Source organism: Apus apus, chromosome 7 (genome assembly GCF_020740795.1).
Source record: "Apus apus isolate bApuApu2 chromosome 7, bApuApu2.pri.cur, whole genome shotgun sequence".
NCBI classification, from domain to species: Eukaryota; Metazoa; Chordata; class Aves; order Apodiformes; family Apodidae; genus Apus; species Apus apus.
In genome coordinates, this window is record NC_067288.1 from 29,439,974 (window position 1) to 29,467,759 (window position 27,786).

The 27,786-nt window shown below is 38.9% G+C and overlaps 1 protein-coding gene across 3 annotated transcripts; it reads left to right on the forward strand.

Moving 5' to 3' along the window:
- Positions 1-53: 53 nt before the first annotated feature.
- Positions 54-27,328, forward strand: EFCAB7 (EF-hand calcium binding domain 7). 3 transcript variants are annotated; one of them, XM_051624501.1, is made up of 14 exons: positions 54-188; positions 2,266-2,450; positions 6,023-6,234; positions 8,037-8,123; positions 8,974-9,169; positions 10,253-10,377; positions 14,420-14,561; positions 17,340-17,449; positions 18,393-18,550; positions 18,756-18,889; positions 20,992-21,140; positions 23,026-23,235; positions 25,362-25,469; positions 26,567-27,328. In XM_051624501.1, the coding sequence occupies exons 2-14, from the start codon at positions 2,267-2,269 to the stop codon at positions 26,639-26,641; spliced, it is 1,890 nt and encodes a 629-aa protein (XP_051480461.1). In that variant the 5' UTR covers positions 54-188; position 2,266; the 3' UTR covers positions 26,642-27,328. The 3 variants fall into 3 exon arrangements, with proteins under 3 accessions (XP_051480461.1, XP_051480462.1, XP_051480460.1); XM_051624502.1 differs by lacking the exon at positions 54-188 and adding an exon at positions 369-386; XM_051624500.1 differs by lacking the exon at positions 54-188 and adding an exon at positions 500-1,729.
- The last annotated feature ends 458 nt before the right edge of the window (positions 27,329-27,786 follow it).

Here is a 27,786-nt window from a genome sequence, read left to right on the forward strand (position 1 = left end):
TGCCGTGGCGTGTGCTGCGGGGGAGAGGCGGGTTCCGGCCGAGCAGAGCCCCGCGCCCGCAGCCTGGGGGGTGATGAGGTTCCCGTGGTGAAAGGGTTTCCGCGTTTCGGGTGAGCGCGGCCTGAGCGCCGGAGGAGCGGCGGCGGGAGGCTCCCGGCCCTGCTGGGCGCGGAGCCGAGCCCAGGGAGGTCAGTACCGTGACCTGGCGGGGCTCGGCTTGCGGTGGTCAGAGTCGTAGCGACCGCGGCTGGCAGCGGGCGGGCTGCGGCTGCTCCTCCCGCCGCCGCGCGGGGCTGGCGCTGCCCCCTGCCTGCTCCGCCCGCGGCGCAGCTTGCGCGGGCAGAGCGAGCTGCTGCTGGCGGGGTTTCTGCCTGAGAAACACCCGGGTGAGGAGCGGCGGGCGAGAGCCCACGTCTGATAAACCAGCTGCGGGAAAACTTGACGTTCACTCTTCTTTTCCTCCTCGGCTTGAGCGCGCTCCCGCGTGTTGCTGCGTGTTGCGTTGCGGCGGGGACGCGGTGCGCGGCGGGGAGAGCCCCGAGCCCTGCAGGGGACCCTGTGATGTCGCTGTCTTGTTGCTGGGCTTGAGGGACTCAAATTTATTGCACTGGGATGTGTTTTTTCTGAAGCCGGCGTTGGGTAAAAGCATATCAGGGGCTGTTAGACCAACACGATTTAGTGCCCCTCTGTGGTGGCCTTCTGAAAACCCCAATCAGCCGTGGTAAAAGCAGAAAACTGCTGTTAAAATTCACTGGCAGTTGGTGAGCAAATGTTAGTTACTGCTTTGAATCATTTTAATAATTCAGAAAAAATGGATTTTGGTTTTTTCCTATTAATTTACAATGTTATGAGTAGCATTCTTTTACTTAAAAGGCCTAAATTGTGCCAACTTTTATGCACTTTCTTAACTTCAGATGTATTTATTTCTATTAGTTATATTTAGGTAACTTTAAAAGTAGAGTTGTATGCTTAACTTCGCAGACTTAAAGGATTAAGGGTTATGATTTTGACAAATTTTACTATTAGCCATATATTTTGTTTTGTGATAAGTGTAAAAACAGAAAACAAAAGGCTACTCTAATACGGGTTGGCATCACAAAAAAAGCATGTAATCAATTTAATAATTATTATAAAATTTTTTAAACTCTGACTGTTGTATGGTGTTTATGACATTATACCATGTCTCTGCTGAAGCTGTTCAAAACTACCCAGTTTTCCAGCTAAATCAGTCTTGGAAACATGAAATTCAACTTTTGAGTGAGGGGGGAAATCCTGACAAGTGTGGAGTTAAAGATAAACGTGTGTCCTGGTTTGAGCCAGGATGAAGCCAATTTTCCTTTTTACTGATTTTTTTTTTTACCTTCAGTGAACTTTCTTTTGACTAGCAACACTCTGTTCTAGCTAAGGCTGATAAGACACATGTAGTTTTCACTGAAGGACAAAAGGGAACTTTGCTGTTAACAGCAAGAAATATGACAGAGAATCTGACATGACATAGTTGTGATGATGCAGCCACAGACTTATCTGTAGGGAGATAAGTGCTGCATCCATTCTTAACAATATTTAATTTGTTACTGTTTTTTTGTTGGAAAAGTCTTTTAAATAATTCCTTGCCTCTCACACCTGTGGCCATGTTTAAATTGGCTTTTTTTTGGCTAAAAACACTTCACCTTTGCTTCTGCTGGTGACTGGTAGCAACAATGAGAGTGGTGCTGGGAGGAAAAAAAAGGTAGGTATGATTTATTCATAAGCTTAGCATTGTGCAAGTCATGCTAGGCTTATAGACAGTAGTAGTAAAGTTATGTACAAATTTTCTCCTTGTTTCTGTCATTAAGAGAATGCAACTAACTTGGCAAAAGTAGGAATTCTAGTGGAAATGGCTAAGTCCTAGTGGTTTTATTTCTAAACGTGGATAGCAATGGTTTGTATCACAGATAATGTGAAAAGGTGGTTTTGTGCTTTCAAATAACATGACTTTATAATCATTGTGACAGGAAATGTCTGAAATTAAAATAAAATACAATAAAATGAAACTTTTTACTGCCAATAAAGAGTAAATTGTGAACAATAAGTAAAGCTCAAGCTGTTTTTGTTCATGGATCTTGCGGTGCTTACCTACAAGCATTGACAAGTATTTCCATCCCAGACTTAGAGAATGGAAAACACATGACCTAGATGTTAGGATACTTTGTGTTTCAGAGGACAAGTTACTAAACAGGCAAGACAGTAAAAAAAAACATCTGACTGTTCTTGTGTCCTTCACAGAATGGCCAGTGCTGAGGAGAACACAGCCCTGTCCGCTCAGAAAGACACACGCCCAGGAGGTGCCCAAGCAAAGAGGTCCCAGCGTGCTGAAGAAGCCACTTTTTACATGAACTGCCGAGCAGCCTATCTCAGTGTTCTGAAAAGCAGTTTGGAAAATATTAAATCAAAAGAACAACTCAGTTTAGGTAATGATTAGATATTTTTCCCCCCCTGTGACTATTGTGCGCGATGGTTGGAGCGGGTAGTTCCGTAGGGAGAAACTCCCAGTGCATAAACTCAGTATCTTAAGGAATTTACAGCAGTTTTGGGTAGAATTCAGATTTCAAGTGTTGGTGGCTGTATCTTTGAAAACGTTTTCACCAGTTACCTGTTACAAAATGTCACACAGGGATTTTTGAAAGTTTATAGAAATTCTTAATTTATTTTTTTTTGTTTCCATCACATCTTTAACCTTTGCTGAGTGTTGGAAAGTGGTGTTTCATAAAGAGTTTTATTTTATTTAAACTTCTACTGAATTACAGTGTCTCCATAGACTAAAATAAGAAGTTTTCAGTTATTCATCCATATTTTGTGTATAAGTGGCATTGCTGTCAGCAGAACAACAGCACTAAGTATCTGAAAGCTTCAGCTGTACTCAATAAAGGTGTTAGTAGATACTGACAGCTGTGGAGCTTAACATTTGTTTTGGAAGCAGAGGGAACTTCCAAGTTCCTTGCATGGAGTTATAAAAGTTTACCTGGAAAATGGTAGTTAGGGCTGCGTATTGGAAATTGGTTTCTTTATAATCTATGTGACTGAGTGAGATAAAGAAGGAGTAAAGTAAGACTGAGTAATAACCTGTTTCAGTTGTGAAACAAGGCTCACTCTCCCAGATAAAATTTTTCAAGCAAATGCAGTATCAGCTTTGCTCTTTTTTGGAGTTGTAGGATTGTGTACTATGTCTTACCATATTTGGGGTTTGTTTCTTTTGTTTATTTGTTTCTTAGAACATTTTGGTCTTCTACTGAAAAAGTTTACTTATGGTTGTATCTAATAGCATGGGATTGTGTTAGGGAACCTATGGAAGTGTCTTTCAGTCCTATTTTCTGCCTGGAGTTTTGTGATGTGAAAAAATCTTAGCTTGCTTTATTGGGCAACATGTTTCCAGCTCGTGGTCGACGAAGAAAGCCTGGGAGCATAAACCTTCAGCTGGCTGAAGAGAACCAAAATATATAGTTAAAAAAATAATGATTTTTATTCTGTGGGGTTTGGGGTAGAGCTCACAGTGCTCTTGGGACTGGTGGTAGAGCTGGTTGCTTTCTCAAGCCCTCTTCATAGATTATGATGCCAGTTAAATGTATGTGTGTTACGGCATTGCAGTTGTTTGTAATAAAAAAAAAACAAGAAACAGGTAAAGGCAAAACTATGCTAAGCTGTCAGGTAATTTAGTTATATCATAATTCTGGTGACCATACTCTTTTTTCTGCATATGTGAGGGAGTAAATTTCTTACTAACTGCTGTATAGAAGCATGCCTAAAGTACAGGAGAACTCCATGTGGAATCCACCACTATAAAAGTTGTGTCCTTTTCTGATGCACTGGTTGTTTGTAGCTTCTGTCCCTATTCCAGGACATTAAATTCTACCCCTTAGCAGGCACATTCTTTCATCGTGTGACTTAGAGCTGTCCAGGCTTTCTCAACTGTAATAAAAATGCCTTTTGTAACATCCTAATGATAGTTTTGGATAATCTGGTCTTTAAGATGGGAGTGGTGTGAGCAAATGTCATCTCTCTTTCACATTGTGGTTTCAAGGTCAGCACAGAAAGGGCTTCTAGTGAGATATTTAAGAACTTCTTTTAAAATGTGTAGGCAGTGAGGGTTATTATAGACTTGTATTTAATCTTAAGTAAATTCTGACATTTATGAAATGAGTGGTGCCAGTGTTTAAGCACCTCTTGCTACATGTTGTTTGAATAATATTCTAAATTGTAAAATATTATAGATTGGCCCTGTGAAAAGCCAGTTGTAGGTGTTTTACTTACTCATGGAGAGTAGCTTCATTCCCTGTGGTGTAGTATTACTTAAAGCATTTAGCAGAATCAGTCTATAAAGAAAAGGTGCAGTCTAATTGAACTTTCCAAAATACTAACTGGGGAGGCACGTAGGGTATGGCAAGGGCTGAGCTCCCTGGATATATGAAAATACAGAATTGTTGTATATTTGAAGGATACTCTTGTTAAATGTAAGTGAATACTGGGCTATATTGACATTCCAGGGAACTTGGCTCTCCGTGTAAACAAACACAGAGTAACTGCCCTTCCTTGGCTGACCTTGACATTGAAATCCTTAAACAATTGCTACGTGCCCAAGTGTTGCAAAGATGTGAGCTTTGCTGTCCTTTCCCGGCTCTGCTCGTAGAGGTGACAGGGCAGAAATCTTTATTTAGTCCTTGGCTTTCAATCAGAGATTAGCAACAAAGGCCTCTGGTTTTGTTTGTTTGTTTTTATGGTGATACAGTTGCCTACTGAGAATTGTGAGGATGCCACCACCTCATTTCCCAGATGCTGCTGAACTGTTCTCAGCTGGTGGAGATTTGGTCACTGATCAGCTGGCTAAAAATCAAAGTGCCAGGCTGGGTAAAGATGAAAGATCTTCTGTTTCCCTAAAACACCTTATTTTATGGGAAGTTACAAAAACATCCCTTCAGTTTCAGATAGACTGTGCATTTGGATTTGATTGCAATTCAACGTGATACCTTCTTTACACTGGAAACTGATGAAAGGAGGTTTTTAGTAAAGACTTTCAAGAGGCTAACTAGATTCAGCAATAAATTAACTTAGAAGAATGCCTGGTGTAGGTGGGACTGGTTGCATGTGTCGTATTGGCTGTTGGCCTTAACCATGTCTGTCTTTTGGTATCATTTTTCCTTTACATTTTAAATTCATGTGACATAATTTGAATGGATAAGTTCAAATGTATAGATGGGACGTGAAACTGTTAAGTTAACCTCCTCACTGGATCTTAGTTCTTGGCAAGCTCAGTGGAAAGTCTTATGTCGATCTCTGGAGAAACAGGATCTAATAATGTGCAAGCTTACAAATAAACAGGTTCTTGGTATTAAGGCAGGGGTTATACACACTGGGCTGAATTTTATACTTGTCACTTGAGGAGACTGTCTTGGAATTAATGGATATTTTGCTTAATTAATGGCCTGAACCGATCAGCTTTCTTTAAGGAAGACATTCCATTGAGTTTAGTAGAACAGTGCCCATGAGTAAGTGGAAGCAGCAGATCAGAGCCTTTAAGTAACATAATTATTGTGATATTGTGATGTAAAAAGCCACAGCCTGCTCTCTGGTTTCTTCCTTTTCCGTAGAAGAAAGTGGGTGTGATTCTCAGCAGTGTGGCTCATGTCATCTCTGTGCTGGGCTGTAATTCCTGAGGGATGATCCGGGGTGCCAGGCACTGCTTGCTTGATGATTCCTTTCAAAGGAATATGTCAGTGAGCTCATCTGCCCCTCAGACTACTTGAACCCTTCTGGTGCAAGCCGTGGAATTCAAGGCCAGGGAAGGTCATGGTCAGTCTGTAGCAGAGGAGTATGTGACATTGGAGACACAGACTATAAGCAAAACTGTCCTTCAGACCTGCTTTTCTCTTGGATTGATGGGACTTTAACAGAAAACAGTCTGAACACAGAAAGGGATTAAAGGATGATTGGAGAAAACTCCTTTCCTGGCAGGTAGAGTATATAGTTAATATTGTGTTTTATTGTTCAGTACTTCAGCAGGCTGGAAGAAATCCATCTCAGAAGACAGTGGATAAATACTGGACTTCACAAACAGCTACGCTGAATTTTGATGATTTTTGTAGTATTTTAAAAGAAGAAAAACCAGCTACGAAAACTGAACTGCTGGAAGCATTTGGAAAAATAGACACAGATAACACTGGATATATTTTACATGACGAACTTTATAAAATTCTTACAACGGTAAGTAGATTAGAATCTAAATTATCCACCTGTAACCATTAATGATTTTTGAAACTATTCCGAATTTGTAATCACACATTCCTGATTGAAAGAATCAATGACTGATTCATGTAATTTTTTTTGCAATTTTATGTCTACTTTTAATTTTAAAACTTTTAATACTTTCATAGAGTGTTTTGTTGAAACTGTCTATGCTGCAGTGGAGTCACAGAAAGGGAAGCATGTGGCTCTGCCTTGGTTCAGTCAGTGCAAATCCCTCTCTTCTCTGCAGAGCCCCTCTGCAGCCCTTTGGGGTTATGAACTTCTACCAAGTGAATTAATGACAGAACTTTGCTGTTCTCCCCTCACAAGTTGTCTATGTGTGTTCAAATACAAAGTTTTAAAAACCACATTTATCCAAGTTATACATAAAATACCACAATGAGTGTTTTATATGATGTTCTGTAACACCAGTGGCTTCACTGGATCTTACAGTTACCTCATTTGGATCTTAAAATAAACAATAGCATGCAGGTATCATAAGGCTTGCCTATACATGTCATTAATATGGCTTAAAATAACTACATTAACAGATATCTGGAACTTCTTATTTAGTTGCCAAACTGCCTCTGTATTTTTGGGTGTCGTATAACCTGATAGGGCAGAAAAGAATTTTTCTGAAAGAGCATAACAGCTGAGATTTTGATGATATTAGGAGATGGAACTTTAAAGAAAATGTTATTAAGAAAATGTTAGAATGATGAGTGTTCAAAAGATGAAAATCCAGGTTCTTTGAGGATCTCCAAAACAAACAAAAAAGCAAGCCCCCTGAAACAAAATAGGTTGGTGTAGAGCTGATGCTCTCACTTGAAACTACATAGATGTACATCACAGATTATTACAGTTACTTTATTTCTCTGTTCTAAGGGGTTTTTTGCTCTGTGTAGCAAAAAACAAAGGCCCAAACCTTCATCTTAAAAGCCAGTCATCTTGCACTGCACAAACACTAGAGAGCAGTAACAGTTAAAAAGGGACTAATGGTAGAATTCCAGTAGAGTGCTCAAAAGTGAGAATAAAACAGTTTTAAGGAAATGTAGAGGACAGCAAACTGGGACAAAAGGAGCAAACAGTTTACATACTATATTTGTGGTAGCTGACTGAATAAAACAAAATTATTTGTGGCAGAACCTTCAGTCCTCATTCTGCATGAGCAAAAGATACAGTTGCAACAGTAAGGAAATACTGTTTATATAATGAAGGACAGAAGTAGTGGATGTTGAGTGCTACTGTAGTTATGCCATGAAGAAGGAGCTGCAAACTGTGCTGCTACATAAAGTCAGGGCATGGCTTTGTATAGGCTGAAGGACGTCCCAGCTGTGCCTGCAGTTGCAACTGGTGCTGCTCAAAGAGGGGAGGATGAGGATTGATTTGTTGCCATCCACTGTGGCTCTGGGAACCACACATCCACAGCACCTTCACCAGCAATGAAGTTTGTGTTAGTTTTCAGGAGCTGGGATTCCCCAGTTTATGGAAGATTTTCTGAAATCAACGTGTCATTCCCAGGAAGTTTCCTGATGACACCACAAAATTGCAGAAGCTGATGCAATCAATCTGTTCAGTGTTTACTAGCATTGGATGTATGTTTTTTTTTTTTTACAATGCTGACCTCTATTTTGATGATTCAAATAAAAATCCATTTAAATCTCTTGCAAGACAAAATTCCCTGAAAGGATATTAAAAGAATCTTTGTATTTTTTATTAAATGTGTGCTGTAGGTGAAGAACATTCTTGATTAGGAACCCAAACTGTTTCTTTTATTGCAGAGAGGTGAAAAAATGACTCAGGATGAAGTGAGAGCCATTACTAAACAAGCTGATTTTAACTGTGGTGGCAAACTTGACTACAACAAGGTATGGCAAAAGAGTGATATTATTTGTTCTTGTGTTATTGGCTTGATGTTATTGACACGATTTGCATTATCAAATGCAGGCTGGTTATATATATTTCTCTCACTTTATCTGACTTGCTGTAACTTAATATTTTAGGCAGAGCCTAATGCTAAGCACCAAACCTAACAGCATGTGTGAAGAGAAGAGTTAAAGGGATAGCAGGATAAAGATGACAACTGACAGCAAACTTGGCTAGTCAGGGAGAGCTGCTGTGACATTTTATAATTTCTTGTGTGGGGGACATTGTTGCATATGTTGAATATCTAATTTTCAAGATATGACACCCTGTCAGTTTGTTTGAAATCATCTCTAAGTTTTGAACTGAATAAGCAGTCCAAAAGATTTGTACATAAATGTAGTTTCGTAGAAGAAAAACAACCTCCCATTAAAAACTCTACATTAAAATAAAAGTGGAAGGGACCTCAAGGATCATCTGGTCCAGCCTTTTTAGGTAGGTTATATGAGGTGGCTCAGCACCCTGATAGGCTGAGACTTAAAACTGCCCAATGTGGGGGACAGTTTATTTAAGACATCAATCTTAAATATATCTAGAAAGAAATATAAATCACCTCTTGGGTTGAAAGTCACATCTAATTTTTCTTCAATATTTGGACCTCCTTGCTGAATCATGGCTCCATTTTACTGTGCCACTTGAGTGGTTGCTCTGATTTATGAAAATTTAATATTGTGCTTTAAGAAAAAAATGCATTACATCTGTTGACCTGCCCTGTCCTTACTAATGTGACATTTTAATCCTTAAAACTGCTAGAAAAGTAATCTTGTAAGTGAAACATTCTTTCTTCATCTAAAGTTTTGCACCTTATACATGACAACCAGTGAGCAGTGCTGCAAGGCTGCACAGGAGAGACTGGAAGTTGATGGTCGATGGAGGCAGCAGCAGTTTGGAAGTCAGGCTGAAACCTCCTCTGAAGGGATCACACTGCCAGTGTCAAAGCCATCACCAAGAATCTTGAGGAAAACTGATCACGAAGTAGCACCAGCAAAAGGTATTTATATTTCATATGGGGAGTTCTCATTCTGTTGGAGATCATGCTCTGGGCCAATGAACAGTTGAGTACTTGTTTAATTGGTCTCAGATTAGTGAGGATGTTACTGAGTAACATTAATTTCTACTGTGGCAAGCACGTAAATATCTCAAAAGGATATCTGACCCCCATGTTCAAATGGCTTTGGCTGCATCTATGAGGTGAAGCTGCCAAATCCATAAGGGTGAATTTTCTTGACTCTCACATGACACAGTCCAAAAGGAAGGGAGAAGAGGAATGCTCACGTGTTGCAACATAGGCAAGGTATTTATTTTCCTCCCAGATCAGGGGTGAAACCTTAAACATTTATCAATAAGCAATCTCTTTCAATTATTGAGGCCACTTTTCGAGCACAATCAATACAGGAGTTCAATGTTCTTCCTGAAGTTACAAAAGTTCTTAAAACCTTTCCCAAGCTGGAAAAAGACCACAGGCTGACACACTGCATAGGTGTCATGTATGAAATATTTGCAGGTAGCATGCACTGTGGAGTGGAATTTGCTTCAATTCCAGGCAGTATTGATGCAAAGATGACAAAACGGGGATGAAGACTAAATTTATCTAGCTAAATCAACAGTTGTACCAGCAGAGTTGTCCCAACAGGAGGAACCAGAAATAAGGGCTTGGAAGTGGTTGCATAGGGCAGCTGTGCACTGGTGGTGTGCCATCCAGCAGGGAAACTGTATTGTCCTGGAAATAAATAACTTGGAATTAGAAGCAGGTTAAACCTGTCCTCCAAGATTTACCTTGATCCCATGGTAAATGGAATCATGTAGTAACCATTTTTTGTCCTTGAGGCAGATTTGGATTCTAAGGTTCTGCCATTTGTGTGCCCATTCACCTGGGATGCACAGCCAGGGAAGAAAAGTTGTTTGGCTAATTAATTTTTACATGTTCTATAATTATAAGGGAAATCAGCTTGTCTGCTCAAAGCTCTTGTCATCCAGTTTTTCTCAGTGTGCCTGTAAATGTAAGGATTTGGGATAAATAGCACCAGGAGTAGCTTGAAATCATGCAATTGTAATTAAATATCTGTATTTACAGGTGAGAGCAGAACTCCCTCAAGACCCTCATCTGCTCAGAGTTGCAAAGCATCCATTTCCACCACTCTCAGCATGGGTGCCAGCAGCAACAGAAGCAAAAAGCTAATTGAGCCAGACACAATGAAGGTATGATTCAGTCCTCTTGAAATGATGCTGTTTTCCTCTAGACACCTCTGTTATTGCATATTAAATAAGAAACAATTTTTCTCTGATTTTTAGCTTATGTTTTATTAATAGTTTGTCAAGGGCAGCTGTGAACTACTGCGAGTTCTTCTTCATACTTATGTTTATTAACATTTTTATATACTGTTGGTTTTGCTGACATCTAGTTATTGAAAATAATTTTTCAGGTGTGAAGGTTTAATAGAACAAAGTGTGTTTTGTAGAAATGAAACCACTGCTGGATAAAATGTTTAATGACTTTTTGAGACATGTAAAATTTAATAATTTATTAGGTTGGTGAGAACTTTAAATGCTTAAGTAGTCTGAAAGATTGTGTATCATAAACCTTTATGTGAAAGGTAATTGGAAATAAATAACTGATCTGTGAGCATATTCAGTTTGTTAGGCATTAAACTGTAAACATATGCTGTAGCCTGAAAATACTGATTTTTTACTTAGACTAATATGTTCTATCAGTGTTTTCTTTTGAATAAATCACTCCTTCGATATAAATTCCTGTGGGAGAAAGACAACAAAGTCACTTTGCTAAGTCAATATTTGTAGAGTGTTAATATTGATCTTTTCCCTTTGTTTTCCCTTTCTTGACTGAACCTTTACTAGTTTTCTTTCAACAGAAAATAATAGCTGTGGAACTATAAAACATTAACTGGAAACTGCTAGGATAGATTAAAAATGTGCACCTTGAGACCCTTGTATAGAGGGAAAAAATGATTATGACCACACAGTGTAACTGCTGCTAGAAAACTGAACTGATTGTTCTCATGAGTTACATTTTTGTTTCAAATAACAACTCTGCATTTGTTATTGAACTCTCAAGTCCTTTATATCTTCCACGTTGCTATACAGTGACATTTCTTTTATATTAAAATTTTAAAGACATAATCTCAAAGGATTTTTTTGCAGTCTGTTTAGGTATTGGGACCTCCATGCAATTTAACCTGCTATTTCACCTTGTTCAAACATGATGTGTAGTATATAAAACCATCACACAGTTTCCCAGGATTGGATTTCTCTTTCTTTGTACAAGTCAAAAAGAACTGGCTGAAAAAAAAAGCTGCAGGTATCAATTATTGTTGTTTAACATCATAAAAAAACCAAAATCAATCAAAAAACCTGAAAAGGTTTCAGTAGATTTTTTTTTTTTAATCCTAATTATTAAGGGCAGAATACAAACTCTTGTCAAAATTAATAAATACACAGTGATTCATTTGTGGGTTGGATCAATCTAGAACCCAAATTTTGCTCTTTTATCTCATATTCAGAAATACATTTGTTTATTTTTTTTCCTGCAGTTCACTTGTCTTTTTGAGCCAGGAAGAAAAATATTGCCATAGTGAAGTTGGACCAATGCCAACTTTACATTTGAGACAGAAGAAAACCATGGAAGTCAGAACATGGTGAATGTCTAAATGTAAAGACCCTTAGAAAACACAGAATGCATTCATGGCACCTTCTGCCAGGTGTTTCTTCTTGGTCAGAGGGGTTTTGTGACCTGTTCAAAGCCATGCAAATAAACCTGGGGAGAACAAAAATAGGCTGTTACAGAAGTGCTACAGGTGTGTGTGTGAACAACATGCTGACCTGTTGGGCTTCTGCTGCAGCTGAATCACAACTCTTAAAAGAGATGGCTAATGGAGATCTTAAATATCTGCAAAATATTCTTTTTTTGTTGGTTTTAGTCAAGATTGAAATATATTATTTAGAAAAATGGGGTTCTTGTGTTCTAAAATCTCTCTGCATTGTGCACCTAAATTATCCCTGCTAAGGATTCTCACCTTTCCTGTCTGCTCCACTGAAGTCACTGGGAGGCCTCTGCACACAGTGCAGCAAAAGATACCCGAGTGTAAGTCCTTTCTCCTGAAAGCAGCAGGGACATGCTCCCCCTCAGGGCTCTCAAGTCACCTCATGCAGCTGAACCAGCAGGACTTTTTCTGTGTGTCTGGAACAGATTTTGTACAAGACACAGTGTGGAACTCAAGTTCTCTGCTTTAATCGCAGGAGCAATTCCTCTCCCAAACGTTGCTTTTATTTTGAGTTATGCATGAGGGTGTGGACTGATCAATAATAACTTAAGTTGTAGTAGCAGTAGAATGTATTAGTTGGGCAGTGACCAGCAACAGGGTAGTCCTCCTAGCATTTCTTTATGATTAGCATTTTAATACAGACATTTCCCACTATGTTACCTATCACTTGACAACTGTTGTTATGCATTGGAGTAACATACTAAAACCAGGAAAATCAGCTTTTAGTTTCCCAAGTTTACATTCCTGTTTGTAATTTGACGTGGATAATTTAGAGAATATAGCACCACCTTATGCTCTCTGCAAGAATAACAGTTTAGTATTCGATTCCTAAAGCTTGGTCAAACTTTACTTACTTGAGTTCACAGATCACAGAATTGTCACAGTTGGAAAAGACCTCTAAGATCACTAAGTCCAACCATCCGGAACCCAGACTGGCTCATGTTTGTCTCGCACGTCTGTCACATGAGTTTTGAACGAAGCATTTTGAGACAAGAGCTCCACATTTTTCTTACATTTGAACAAGAACTGAGTGCTGCTGTGGCCCCCAAGGAAATGATGCCACTGCATTTAAATCTGCTTTTATTTTTAATTGGACAACACAGAAACATACAGTATTACTGTCCATTTTTCTTTACATTTATGCCTTCTGAAGGCACCTGATCTTCGTTTTGCAGACACCTGAGATACAAAAGGCAGCTGCATTAACCTGCAGGATCCCCTTTTTCCATTGACTGTCATGAAAATTGTAAGAGAAACACATGCTTAGGAGCCCTGCTTTTGTAAGTCAAAGTTGCATGCCTTTTAATGTTATCATTAAGAGGTTAAGTGACACTGGTTGAAAGAGACAGAAAATAAACCACAGCATTAATTACTACCAGCAGTTTAGGAATTCCTTTTTTTTGAATTTCACCACACCTAAAACTCACAGACTAGCTCTGCCAAATTCATGTTGCTATGTCTGAGGGTCTGTGCAAAAGCATTTTTTAATTAGCACACATCTTGTGAGAGGGACCACAAGACAGAGGAAAGCAATTTAGGAGCTGATGCTGCCTGGGAAATAACGAGCCAGATTCAAAGTCAGAAGTCCAATACGTGTCCAAAAGAACATGTTTCCAGACCTTTACCTGACACACTGCCCACCATAGGCAGAAACCTGCTCAGTCTGTGCAGAAATATGCAGCCAACAATACTATTAAGGCTGACATAGGAGGCATGGATGCCTTGAAAGAAGTTTGCTCACATCTCAACCTGCACATTGTTCCTGGAGGTATTTTCCCTGCTTGCTTGGGTGGTTTGATGTCCCTGTTGTAACAATACCTATCTGAATGCAAAAGTGCAAAAGAAAAAAAAAAGAGGAGTGTTTAATCTGAAATAACAGGTAGAAAAATGGAAGGCAAACAGGAGAAAGCTACTTTCCATGCACTATCTGTGAGATGATACTTTGAGGACCACTGGCATAATGAGAAAGGGGAAATAGAACATGGTGGTTAGAGTCAAGAATGACTGGATTTGACCAGTGCTTGTGTTTGTGAGTTGTCTGAGCAAATAACTCCTTGTTGTTAAGTTGATCAGCTATTTTCTTTGCTTGATTGGCCTGATGGAACAAATGCATCAAAGTTTATGCCTTTCCGTGGTAAATCACACACTTCAGAGAATTTCATTAGTTCAGTCTGATTCTTCACAGCAGTTCAAATTTCAGCTATTTGAGCATTGGGGGAATCTGTGTGTTTCCCAACCATTTTCATGAGCGAGGCAATGCTGTTATCTGCCCTGCAAAAACAGACTGCAAAAAGGGCTCTGTGAAAATTAATCTTTAAAGAAGGAGTGGCTGATCAGTGCTGTATCTTGTAGTGTATTTTATGCAGGATTTATTAAATCATCAGATTAATTAATATTTTAGAGAAGGTGTTTTTATCTTGATCAAAGATGAAGGCAGCATTTAGTATTTGCTTGGTTTCCAGGAATGGCAATGTGCACAGTCCAAAGGATGCTTCTACTTAGAAGAAGATGGTGAAATCATTAGTCACAAGTACAAGCTGCACTTAGCTCAAAGGTCTACAGTGTGTATCACCATCAAGCCTTTACACATCAGGCAGGTAGAAGGTAAGTGCATTTGTATTTCTTTGGAGAATTTTCCTCTATTAAAAAATACTTTCTCTCCTACTGACAAATCTCTCCCTTTTGCACTTGAAACACTTTGCAGTATTATGATACAGCAATACTTTGCTGCTTTGGCAGTGGCCTATTAAAACTATAACTTAACCTGTCACACCATGTTAGTCATTTTGTGCTCGCACTGAAAATCAACCAAGCCCATTATCTTTCTGCCCTTAGTCAGTCAGTCTCTTAGGGGATGTTTTACCATAGGTTTGGGAAGTTTCTTGATACAAAATTCAAATGTTACGTGTTCATGTACTTTGTGAGAAACAACAACTCAAAACTTGTGGACATGGACAGTGAGATTGAGTGTATCCTCAGCAAGTTTGCTGATCATACCAAGCTGTGAGGTGTGGTTGACACCCAAGAGGGAAGGGAGGCCATCCAGAGGGACCTTGACAGGCTGGAGAGGTGGGCTAGTGCCAACCTCATGAAGTTCAACAAGGACAAGTCCTGCACCTGGGTTGGTGCAACCCCAGGCACAAATACAGGCTGGGGGGAGAATGGCTGGAGAGCAGTCCTGAAGAGAAGGACTTGGGGGTGGGAGGAGATGAGAAGCTCGACATGAGCTGCCAGTGTGTGCTGGAGCCCAGAGAGCAGCTGCATCCTGGGCTGCATCAGAAGAAGTGTGGCCAGCAGGGCCAGGGAGGGGATTCTGCCCCTCTGCTCTGGTGTGACCCCATCTGGAGTACTGTGTACAGTTCTGGGGCCCTCAGCACAAGAAAGATATAGACCTGTTGGAGAGGGTCCAGAGAAAGGCCACCAAGGTGATCAAAGGGCTGGAGCAGCTCTGCTCTGGAGACAGGCTAAGAGAGTTGGGGTGTTCAGCCTGGAGAAGAGAAGGGTCCGGGGAGACCTTAGAGCACCTTCCAGTGCCTGAAGGGGCTCCAGGAAAGCTGGGGAGGGGCTTTTCATCAGAGAAGATAGTGATAGGACAAGGGGTAATGGTTTTAAACTGAGAGAGGGAAGATCTAGATGAGATATTAGGAAGAAATTCTTCACTGTGAGGGTGGTGAGGAACTGGAATGGGTTGCCCAGGGAGGTTGTTGATGCCCCATCCCTGGAGTTTTTTAAGGCCAGGTTGGATGAGGTTTTGTGCAACCTGATCTAGTGGTGAGGTTCCCTGCTTATGGCAGGGGTTTGGAACTTTGAAGTCCCTTCCAACCTTAATGTTTCTATGATTCAAACTTAGTGAATATTGTATTTTCTGCCTCAGACACTGTTATAAATACTTAAAATAGGTCATGGCTTTTGATGACAGTATGGTATCTTGATGGTTTTTGATTATGAATCTTGTCAGAGGGATTTCTGTCTTTGTGTGTCTCTTTTAATTGTTGTCTTAAAAAAGTGAAGCCAAGCATTAGAGCCACCAGAGATTAGTCAGCCTTTGGACTCCTTTTTCCCAAATGCTTTTGGCTTTGTTCTCTCCAGTGTTTTACCAAAGAGCTTTAGCCAGTTGCTATTCTTCCTGAAGTAGATTATTTCCTCTTTAATCATGTAAAACAAGAGCCATTAGATCCCAAAGATGTTTTAGAGTCACCTAGACAGGCTGTTGTGCTACAGGTTGGTAATTGGCTCTGATTGAGGCTGGTAAGAAAAACTTGTCTTGCAAATAGTTGACAGAAAGTATTTTTCTAGTTACAGCCTGGCCTGAAAAGGGGGGGGGGGCTGATCAACAGACTTCTAATGGTGAGGAAAAGTGATCTGATAAGAACAGATTTCAGCAGCAGGATGTCTCAGTGTTCTGCTCATAACTTTTCTTTTTTGACGTGGCACCCTCATAAGCTGGGCCCACCCATTCTGTGTCACCGAGACACAGAATTGCTTGTCTTTTGTAAAGGAAAAAATAGATCTACTTTTGCAGAAAGTTATTGTACTGTGTATAGAATATCTGTGCTTTGTTGTGAAGGGGAAGGCATAATACTGGTATGGAAGGGAAGGATTCATCTTAGAGCAATTGCCTGTTTATGAGAAATCAAAAATCTTCAAATTTTTCACAAAGTTGTGTGGTGTGTAGTCACTCTTTGGTATTCTTGACTCCTGACTGTAGGAAGACTAAGCCACTGTGTTGTTTTGCTGTGGTCTGGTTGTGTTGAAGACCACTTAATAGATCATGGATTGATTGCCCTTAGGAACTGAGCAGCCACAAGAAATCAGAGAGATTCAACATCTGTAAGACCAGGCCTCCATTCCAGTCCAACCCAAGACAAACAAAATACATAAATTGCTATTTAAAAGGATTGAAACTTACACTTCTGAGATTTCCATCTTCTGGAACCCTATGTTTTGCACATGATCTGGGTTTCTAGACAAGATGAGATTAGCAGTATTTTACAGAACATCAGATAAGAATATGATACAGTTTTGTTAACACCCTTAATTGCAAATATCTAGAAACCTTAGTATAAAGAAAAGTAATGAATAATAATGTTGTTCTAATGGTAGAAAACAATGAAAATAGCTTCCTTAACTACCAAAGGTTTCAATATTAGAACTATTAATAGTAGTAATTATCTGTAAGACAATCACAAGACTTGGAACAATTTATCTGATCAGCTTAAATAGGAAGGAAATCCCAATAGCATATAATGGATTCCTTTTTTCCATCTTACATTAACAGGGATCAGTGCTATAAATACTACAGAAATATCTACTTGGAGGTTCAATGCAAAACAGTTTTGTGTCATTATTAAGCACATGTGTTGATAATGTTTTCCTTTTTAGGCAAGTATTGCCACTGGTTGTCAGTGGATACAGCTTTGTATATTCTGAAGGAAAATGAAAGCCAAGAAAATCTACAGCTTGTGAGCTTTACTGAGCAACAAAACAAAGAGGTTAGAAGCTTCTGTTGTGCTCCTATCTGAATTGTTAGATCCTTGGTGTATGTGTTAATGCTGCATGGGTGAGCTCCCTGGTGTTTGGAAGGAATGTAAACTGTGCCTCATTGCACTAGAGGAAAGAAGAAATGCTTCTTCTGTGCACGTTCCCTTTCAAAATTGGCAAAACCTGTGCAAGTTAAGATGTAATATTGTCTGAGTTTTGCCCTTTGGCTGGGCTGAATTTCAAGGTACTTTTATGGAAGTTTAAGGCAATTCCTGTGAGGACCATTTTATCATGTGGTGTGCTGGCAAGTATTGCTGAGGTTGTCTGTCCAGATACTCTATGGAAACTCACCTGAATTCTGCACCAACAAAAAAATTATTTGAAAGGTAAAATCTGTTAAAATTTCCTTTAAATTTCCTTCTCCTTGCCATATATATGATTTTGAACTTTATAGTGCACAGAATTTTCTTATCCTATGGCAGAAATAAGGGAGGAGACATGGCAGCATTAACTTGTTTCCTCTTTCCAAGCCACAGGGAACTCATTTTGCTTCTTAAACCTGAAGTCAGTTGTGACTCTTTACATAGGAAGATTTTTTTGCTGGTTTGAACAAAGATGATGAATCAGGGAGGAAATTTAAAACTCAGTGGGTTTTGTCAGCCTTCTTCTGACTGCTTTTGCTTTAAAGTTCAGCAATTAAAGAGTGTTACAAATCTGAAAAATGATAGGACTGTTCTCCCCTCATTTCTGGTCCTATACATTTTTCTGACTTACTATAACTAAGAGATTCACTAGTTTTTGTGTCTTTAAAATGGCATCACACAACATCTCCCTGAAGATGTGTTTTCCTTAAGGAAAGAACCCAACATTACCAGTGATTCCAAGTAATTAATTACTTAGGGAATATAATTTCTGAAGTAACTTACAGACTTGTCTGTCTTCCTTTAAGAGCAGGTGTTTGGATGGAAAGGGGAGCTTGGATCAGGAGTTTACTGGCTACTCCCATTCACAACAGGCTGTAGGTTGAAGAAGGTAAAAACACAAATTACTGGAGAAGCAGAACTGGTTTATAGAGATGAAGATGGAGAACTGGCTCTGACCAAAGAGTTCCAGTAAGTCACATTGCCAGACAGGCATGGTAACTGTTGGAAAAGTGTGGGCTGCAAATAACATCTAGCTTTTTAAAAGCTGTATGTTACTAAAATGCTGTTTGTACTCAATATTCTCAGAATATTCAGACAGAATAATCAACAGTATTATGAGACAGTAAAGGAAACAGAAGTATTTGGAAATATTTCTGCCTTTTTCATCTTTTAGGGCAGCTTTATTGGATATATTTGAAACAATTGATTTGGATGGAAACGGCCTTTTGAGTTTGGAGGAGTACAACTTCTTTGAACTGAGAACTAGTGGTGAGAAATGTGATGAGGAAGCATGGGCTGTATGTAAGGGTAAGTTCATTGCTGTGCTTGGTACAACAAATTAAGGCTCTCAGACTATTCACAAGCTGGTTTTTACAGCATCCTACTATGTATATATAGCACAGAAGAACTGAACACTTCATAGCTCATACCAAGAACGCATTTAGATATTGTTCTCTTCTCTTTTTCTTTTTCCTTTTCCAGTCTCCTGTCCTTTGTTTTGCTTCATTCTGCTTTGTGTGCAACTGAGCTTCTGCTGAGAAAATTCCTCCCATTGCTAATTGCAAAGTTGTCTAGGGGAAAGACTGTAGCTGCCAAAAACTACAGGTTTTCTAATCATGGATCATATGGTGAATTAAGCTGTACCAGGTATTCATTTAATCAATCTCCTTTCTGCAGATTAAGCTGATACTGCTTTCATATCAAACAAAGTGTTGAGAGGACACTTAATTAGTGTTTGTATTTTGCTTTACAAATGGCATCTAGAGCTTATGATGATTGTTCTGAAAATTATAATTAGAAAATGCCTATTGCAACTCTATATTTTCTTCAGATGTAAGCAGTTTTTCATTTAAAACCTGCCTTTTGGAGGTTCATGTATGGTGTGTTTGTTTGTCCATGTTGTCCTGTATGGCAGCTGTGAGCTTTGGAGTCTTCCATGAGGGAGATGAGGAACCTGTCAGTTATGACTCTTCAGCTCTGCTTTGTTTTCTGCCTGCTGATACATCTCATCAACAATACTACACGTCTTGTCAGCTTACCAGAGCAGTGTTAGGCCACAAATGTCAATTCTGAAGAAAAAAGGAATTCTGGGGCATTGCTTTAATCTTTCCAAGGCCTTGAGAATGCACAGATTTACCTCAAAACAGGGCTGGGAGAACACAACCCCCAGTGCCTGTGGGATGCTCTAGTAATGCAGTGCATGAAAGCAGTGGTTTAAAAGCATTGGCAGTTCAGCTGAAGTGAGGGAACCAACTGGAAATACAGAAGCCATTGTGTGAAAATTAAAAGTCTCTATAAGAAATGCAGTTTTTCTGCAGCTGGGGTCTGAAGTGCCAGTGTAGCATATCACTGTATATCAGCCCATGTCATGTTGGATACAGTCCTTCAGTAGGTGATGACACATTGCTTCATTTGGGCCAAAATACTTGAGGCCTGTCAAGTCCTACTAATTATTTCTCTCCAAAACACTCTTAAGATACTGGACTTTCTCCTAAATGGTTTAAAGTTCATACAAAATATACTTTTCTATATATGATTTTCTTGTCCTTCTCATGCCTGTACATGCTTTTCCACACTGGCTGACTTTGTCAGTATCACACCTCTGTGCTCTGGTCTCAGCATGAGCAGGAGGGAGGGGTGTGTGCATGAAGTGTGTAAGAGAGGAAAAAAGAGAATGTGGTGAATATTTTACCAGGTCGTTAATCAGTTGAAGGGTTCAGAAAAATATCATAAATCTTAACACCAAAGTTCAAGCCATTTATTATAGCATCTGTACCCTTAGATAGATTTATTAAATTGGTAATCCCTTTTTAATAATACATAGTAAAGATTTAGCATTGTTATGAAGATGAGAAAACCATTTTTAAAGATCTCTGACACAAGGACATTTCAATTATGTGTTTGCTGACATTAGAGTGGTCGATCTATGATATTCTATCCAGAGAGGGGTGTTAGGGTTACTGGCATTTTATTGCTTTTAAGGAACTAAGTAAATCATTTCTATATCAAGGACCTCAAGCCCTGAGGGTGCTGGCCCCAGCAGATTTTCATTTCCCACTTCTTAATATACCCTGTTCTGCAAATCTCAACCACAACAAATACTGCTTGCAATTAAAAAAAAAATAAAATTAAAAATGAATTACAAAATCAATATAAACTCGTTCTGTTTTGAAATCTTCTCCTCTTTTGGGTTATATGAGGGCCCAGCTGTTTCTAGTCATTATCTAAAATCTGCTGGGCAGCTCTGCAAAGAGCACGTAGCTGGTCAAGGACAGTCCCAAATATTGGAGAGCCTGAGGCTGCAAGATGGTTCCACCTTGTAAACAGAAGTGGGAGTTTGGCTTTGGGAAGATGAAGGGTGTTTGCAGACAGAACAGATGTCTAAGTGCTACCTTACATTTCTTCAACAGAGAATTTTGATATGAAGAAGAATGAACTAACAAGACAAGGATTTATGGATTTGAATCTCATGGAAGCCAATGACCGGGAAGGGGATCCTAGTGACCTTTGGGTCACTTTGTTGTCTCTGGGCTACAATAAAGCATTAGAAATGACAGAGGTATGATAGCCACAAAGCAAAAATATCTGCTTCACCTACTACTTGCTGCACAGGTTTAACTGCAGTACTGTTTCTGTCTGTCATACATGGATTTAGTAGGTCTGTGGTCCAGTCCAAACTGTTAATACACAGTTTACACTACAACTTTCAGGCCTTATGGTATCCTGCTTCTGAGGGTAACACTGACATTGTTGAGAGAGGAGATGGGTCTTTTGCCTTAGACAAAGCCCATTTTTGTGGGGTTGTAGAGGAAGGGATTTTGGTTATATGCATTAGAAGAATTCACACACCTTTCTGGTGGGAAGTGACAAGAAGACAGTGATGGTAAACTGTGACATGTCAGCAAACCTACAAATGCAGGACTTGCTCTGCTTAAAAAAGGTACTTCTCTGGTGCAGGACACAAAAGAAGCAGATAAGGATGAAGGTGTAACTTTTTTCCACATGTTTCAGAATTCACAGTTTTCAGACATGATGATTTCTGTTACTGTTGCCCTTCACAACAGTGTCTGAAGGTGTTCAACATGAAATTTTCGTGCAATGGTGGCACACTGTTTACAGGACCAGGGATTATTTGTCTGATGTTTGTGTGTGCTGATTGGTGTATTTCTTAAACCTTTTTTTTTTCAGGAGCACTATTAGTATTGATGTGAATAGTTCTCACTGAAGAAAGAGGGTAGCTTCAATGAATAGAAAAAAAATTACTAAAAACTACAGGAAACATTAAATGCACAGATAATTTAATAATTTAACTTTCATTCCCAAGGAAAGCTGGTTTTGTTCTTGTTTTTGTTTTTGTTTTTTTTTAAATCATAGTCCAATTATATTAGTTGTTTAACTGTTGTTAAACTAAATCAGGTCAGTTTAATCACCATATAAGAATATATGTTTGTGAAGCATATATGCAGAACCAAAAATGCTCATGATGGTGGAGAAATTTCAGTTGTCTACCAGTGAAAATCTTGAGATCATGGTGAGTGATTTCTTAATGAGCAGCACTTTTCTCCTTTTCCTCTTGAGTATGCCTAGCAGGGCAACTGCAAAACTGTTTTTATGCTTTTCAGACGTAAGAGGGAGCTGTGCTCTAAGAAAGAAGATTTTGGGGAGGTTTTTATCAAGTTAGACATTTCTGGTCGGTGTTTTGTGCCTTACACGAGCTGTGGTTTGTGACTGCAGTCTTTGCTTTCCAATACCTTTCTGAATGCTTTGGCCATTCATCTAAAAACGTGTCTCTGCTTAACTTGTGCCTTTAACTTAACCCTTTAATTCCTTAAGTTCAGATGATTTGAGAGACTAGTATTTCAGAAGCGTTGAGCCTCTAACAAATTAAAGACAGGACTGAGAAATCCTAGTGGATTCCAGCAGCCATTTGAAAGAAACACAGGTGCTTTTACTTGGTCTAAAAAATGCAAACTCTGGGTTCTTGCATGTACTAATCTTAGCCAAGAGACTGTAAAAGCAAAGTGCTTAATGTGACATTGCAGCTGCTTTAAATCTATATGAAGTGGCACAAATAGCAAGAGTGTGACAGGAGAAGGAGACAGATTTATTTCACAGACTGAAATACATTTGTACTTCACCTTATTTCCTATACACTTTGCTCTCCAAGGAAGGGTTTGCTGTGTTGGAGCCAAATGCACCAAACTGCACATTGAGTGTGCTGTGACTGCCATGAAAAAGGTTTTTATGAATTCTCCTCAGCTTTCATTTGGTTTAAAAGGTTGCCAGAGCTCTCGGGTTCTGGATGCTTAATATTCAGTGTCATACTTGTGTTTGGATAACACTATTTCAGAGCAAATGTGAAAATGTTTAGAAGCTGTGGGTGAAAACCTGAGGGGGAAAAATTACAGAGAAAGTGATGTTAACATTAATTTTCTCCATTGCAGGCATGTCCCTTTGTCATTGACATCTATGCAGAAAAATGCAAACCCAGAATTAAAGCCATGTATCTAGAGGCAGGCAGCTGGCAACTCAACAGGGCTGTCTGCAAGTCTGTTGTTAGTAAAGGAGAGGCCAAAGTAATGAGTGGCTGTGAAGACATAATCATCTATACCTACAAGGCAGGCAGGAGAATCACTGCTGTTATTGAAAATAAGGTATGGCATGAGACTTCTGTAAAGTGCTTTGTGTTCATGTGTATTATTGTTTTTCTTCCCTCCTTGCATCATTTATTAGAATTCAATTTTTTGATATTTCTGGTAGCAAGTTTCTGTATTTAGTTAATTTAAAAAGAAGTGCCTGATGCAAAGCTCTTTTAGACATGACTCAGTCTTCAAAATAGTCTGAAATCAGTGTTCTTGGAAAGGGCAGCTTATTATAATGAGGCAAGCAGTTTTAAGTATCATCTTAAGAATCTGAGTCTTTGTTTCCAATTTTCTATATTTTGGTAATTATTTGAAACGAATGTTCATAATACCAAATAAAAAATACTAAGAACAGGAAATACAGTTACAGAAAGAGTAAAGACTAGAGCATTTACGCTATTTAATATTTTCAGTGTGTATAGGAAAGTAAGAAAGCAGTGATTTGTATTAATTGTGTTTTTGAGTGTTTTAACTGGTTACTCTTTTATGGCTAACCTCTTACAGGTTTACTTAATTACTAATCCAACTTAAGAATTGTAAATCCAAGCAAAAGTGGTTGATGAGAAGCAAAGACTTTAAACTTTTTTGCATAGATTGTAATGAGTGTGCTGCTCATTCTCAGTTTCATTTGTATCAGAAACTGTGAGTAAATACAGGGCAGCAAGATGCTAAACTTAAGATGCTTTACATCTTCAAAGATCACAGGAAGAAGTATATATTTAAATGGATAAACATGCAAAAGGGGGTGGGCTGGTGAACTAATATTAGGACTCAATACCAAGGCTCCTTGGAACTACAGCTTTAGATCTGCACTTTGCCCTTTAGGGTAGATATTCTGCAGTTATTTATATATTTAGGGATATGTCAGAGAAGGGGATGAGGTCTGCACTGAGGCTACTGGACACTGTCTCAATAAAATCACAGACTACTGCCTCTTACACCATCCATAAATACCACTGTTCTGCAGTGAAGCAAATAGTTCCACTTCCCTGAAAAATCTCATTAGAATTTGTAGGCTGGAGACTTTTTTGGTTTTGTATTGTGAATGTCTGGAAAGAAATAATACAAAAGGCAGTTTTAGTCATCTGTTGTCTTCCAAGCTTCCCACAGTGCAAGGAGTCTGATTGTATCTTCAGTTATTGTACTGGTGGTTTCAATGGAATTGTTTCTTTGTTATTTCTGTAATTAAATTAAGGAAATATGCTGGTTCTTGAGGAATTCTGTTCTAGTCTTGCATATGCATTTAATCAGTGGGTAGAGAAAGGTGTCTGTTTTCTAATCCTCCTTAGTCAGAGTGTGAGCTGGCTGGATTAAAAGGCCTTGCATACAGAGCTTCAGATTTCTCAGAGAGAAAGTACCAAGTCTATTGTCTGCTCATTTGCGTGCCAAAAGCAGTAGTTAATGAGGCATTTCCTACCAACCAAAGCTCAAACTTACTCTAATATACTCTCTGCTAGGTGACTCTCTCTGACCTTGTTCCTGTTACAGGAAGGAGGGCACAGCACAGATAATTCTGTTTGTTTGCCTTTATCCGCTGCTGAAGTAATGAGGACTTCACCAAAGTGATGGCAGAGCAGCTAGATCAAAGTCAAAAGCAGCTTAATGCTAGATTGTGTTTGCATTTCTACAACGATGCCTTATTTTCTCTAAAAAATCTCCATTACTGAAGTCTTCAGAAACGGCCGTAGGGGAATGTTGCAAACAACAACTGGACAAGCATCCACTGACACGTCTCCAGATCAGTGTCCTCATGACTCTAGTGACTTGCAGTTCAAGGACTACTTGAGAGAGAAATACTTTCTTTGTACTTAAAATCTAGTGTGAATTTGCCCAGTCATCATTTGAAACTATGTAAAATGTTAGAATCTGTAACATTCTTTTCCAAATGGTTTTCTCACCCAGTGGTGTTCCCAAGTTGCAATTGGTAAATGCTTAAGTTGTTTCAATGAGTTTGAAATGACTTTTGACAATGTATCTGGGCTCTGATGATGCTAAGGTACATGTGAAACTGCATCCTTAAAGCACTTCTATCCTGTCAAATAGCAAAGTTGGAGGAAGAGGAATGTGTAGCTGTTACATAAAGAGCAGCCACTTAACCATTAACACTAATGGGTTCCTTTATGGTTTTTCACTTGCAGTCTGAAAACAAAGTGATTATTCATGTCAACAATGAGCAGAGTAAGAACTGCCTAAGTAATAGGGGACTTACGGTTTTTGCTGTGGAAGTGGCACCAAAATCCATGATGGTAAGATTTTTTAATTGTTTGGCCAACATAAAATCTAAGCAAAAAGAAAAAAATCATTTGACATCTTTACAGTTTCCTTTTGTAGGTGTTTCATCATTGTCATGAGCAGATACAGTTCTTGAAATTTCAAAGCTAAATATATACTTGATGTATCAATGTTTCCCTTTGCAGATTGTTATAAAAATCCATAACTGTTCAATCTTTCATACATGTGCCTCTTTCAGTTGTCCAGTTGATACATTTACTAATATTTTAAAAATATTCTTAATGTTTTCTTTTTGTTATTTTAACCTAGCCAATTTTAATCAGGCATTGATGTCTGTGAGAAGCAGACCCAGCATACACTGGTCAGAAACAAAAATATATATATTGCTGGATATATGGATTACTGAAAGGTGAAATTCCTGAAAGGAGAATTGGTTTTGTTCTAGTTCAAAGCAAGACAACTCCTTACACACAGTGTGATTTACACCTGGCTATTTTTTGTTAAACCTGACTTATGGATCATGTTTAACCACAAGGCAATTTGATCTGCTGATCCCTGTTCCAGAGCTGGGCACTTCAGTGAAAATTGTACATGAGGGTTCTAAGGGATAGGATGAGATGGAAAATGCACAACAGATGCCAGTGATAGTTTTCTTCATTAATGAAGAAACTCCAGGTTTTATTATTTTAAAGCTTGGTCTCTTTCTTTGAAAGAAAGGGCATCTGAACTGTTTTCTGCTTCACAGCTTTCCAGTGTAGGTGCCTTCAAACCCACTGGAAACAGGCACAGTCCCAGGACACAGGCAGGGTTGGGGCCTACTCCAGCATTGCTTCTGACACTGGGTATCCCTAGCCTGGTCCTGTTAGGTGTTTTATTTATTTTATTTTTAGCTTAATTCAGTATAATCTGCAGGATTTTTTGCTGTCATGCAATTAAAATCAGCAGTGAGTTTTGAATGCCAGCTGTCGTTATAGATGATGAATGTTCATCATTTAATGTTTGTGATGTAAGTACTGGAACTGTTCATTTTGCTGATATAGCACTTTAGGTGACATCATTGCAGTTCTCCAGTAAACAACTGTTTCACCTCTGTTTTCTCTCTTGTGTACAGGTTTCTCAGCATGTGATGCCACTGAATGAGCAGGAAGAATGGCTTTATAACTGTGTGCATTCCCTCTTGTGTTAAGCATTCTAGTTAGAGAGCAGTTTCTTGGTAGCCTTCACACTAAATCAGGAGTATTTTTTTGACAGTTTCTAGACAATGTCTAGTCTTGTTCTTCTCAAAAAGCTGGATATTTATGCTTCTCAGAGTTTGATTTAAGGCCAAGGAATCACATATGCATTTCTGGTATCACACCCCTGCTAATGGCTTTTAGGAAACATGGATAGTGACACCACTGTAAGTATGTAAAACCCTTTGAGACAATCATCACATGTGATCTAATGAAAGATACAACAAAAATTAGTACTCTTCAGCAACAGACCTGACAGTTGTAATGTAATTGTGTTTTAGAAAGGCCACTTTCCCTAAATATGCTCTTATTTTCTGTAACATGTTACATGTCAAAACTGTTTTACTGAGGAGAAACTTGCTTTGTTAAATTGGTCTGATAGATTCCTAATTGAATATTCTTGTAGTTTTGACATGAGAAGTATAAAAGGGTGGGGTTCATGGTTTTATCTTCCTACCTGATAAAGGATTTGGTTCTTTCCCCTTTTTTAAAAAAAAAATTTGCTTTTTTTGCCATTTGATGATAATACCCACCTTACACTTATTCTAAATAATTGCTGACTGGTTTTGTACTCTTTTATATAAAATAAAGTCTGCTTTTTCATATGCCATGAGGAAATAACATCATTTGAGGAAAATGAAGGTTTGTCTTGGGCTCTTGACTGTTTTTAGCAATTCCTTATTTGCAGGGTAGCTGAAATAAGGAGACTGAAGTCCACCAAGTTTAGGCTGCAATAGCAATGAAAACCAGTTTTGAGGTACTACAAATATTCAGCCTATCACCTTTTTCTAGTTCCTCTAACTGTCTGCTAATGTGGAAAAAAAAAAAATGACCCTGGCCTCTGGATGCTTAAAAAGGACCTGAGTTTAAAATAGACATTAAAATGTGTGTGACCTCATCTGCAAGGGCAGCAAGTAGTCTTGAAAAACTATATTTATCTGCCAGCAACCCCTGCACTCTGCTGTGACTCTGCTGTAATTATACCCTGGGCAAGTAAATGTCAGTTACAAAATGAGAGCTCTGCTAGAGGCTGGCTGGGATTTACACACCTCAGCACTGGTGCTGAGGCAGCTTGAGAGGTTTAGAGTTTTCTCTTAGA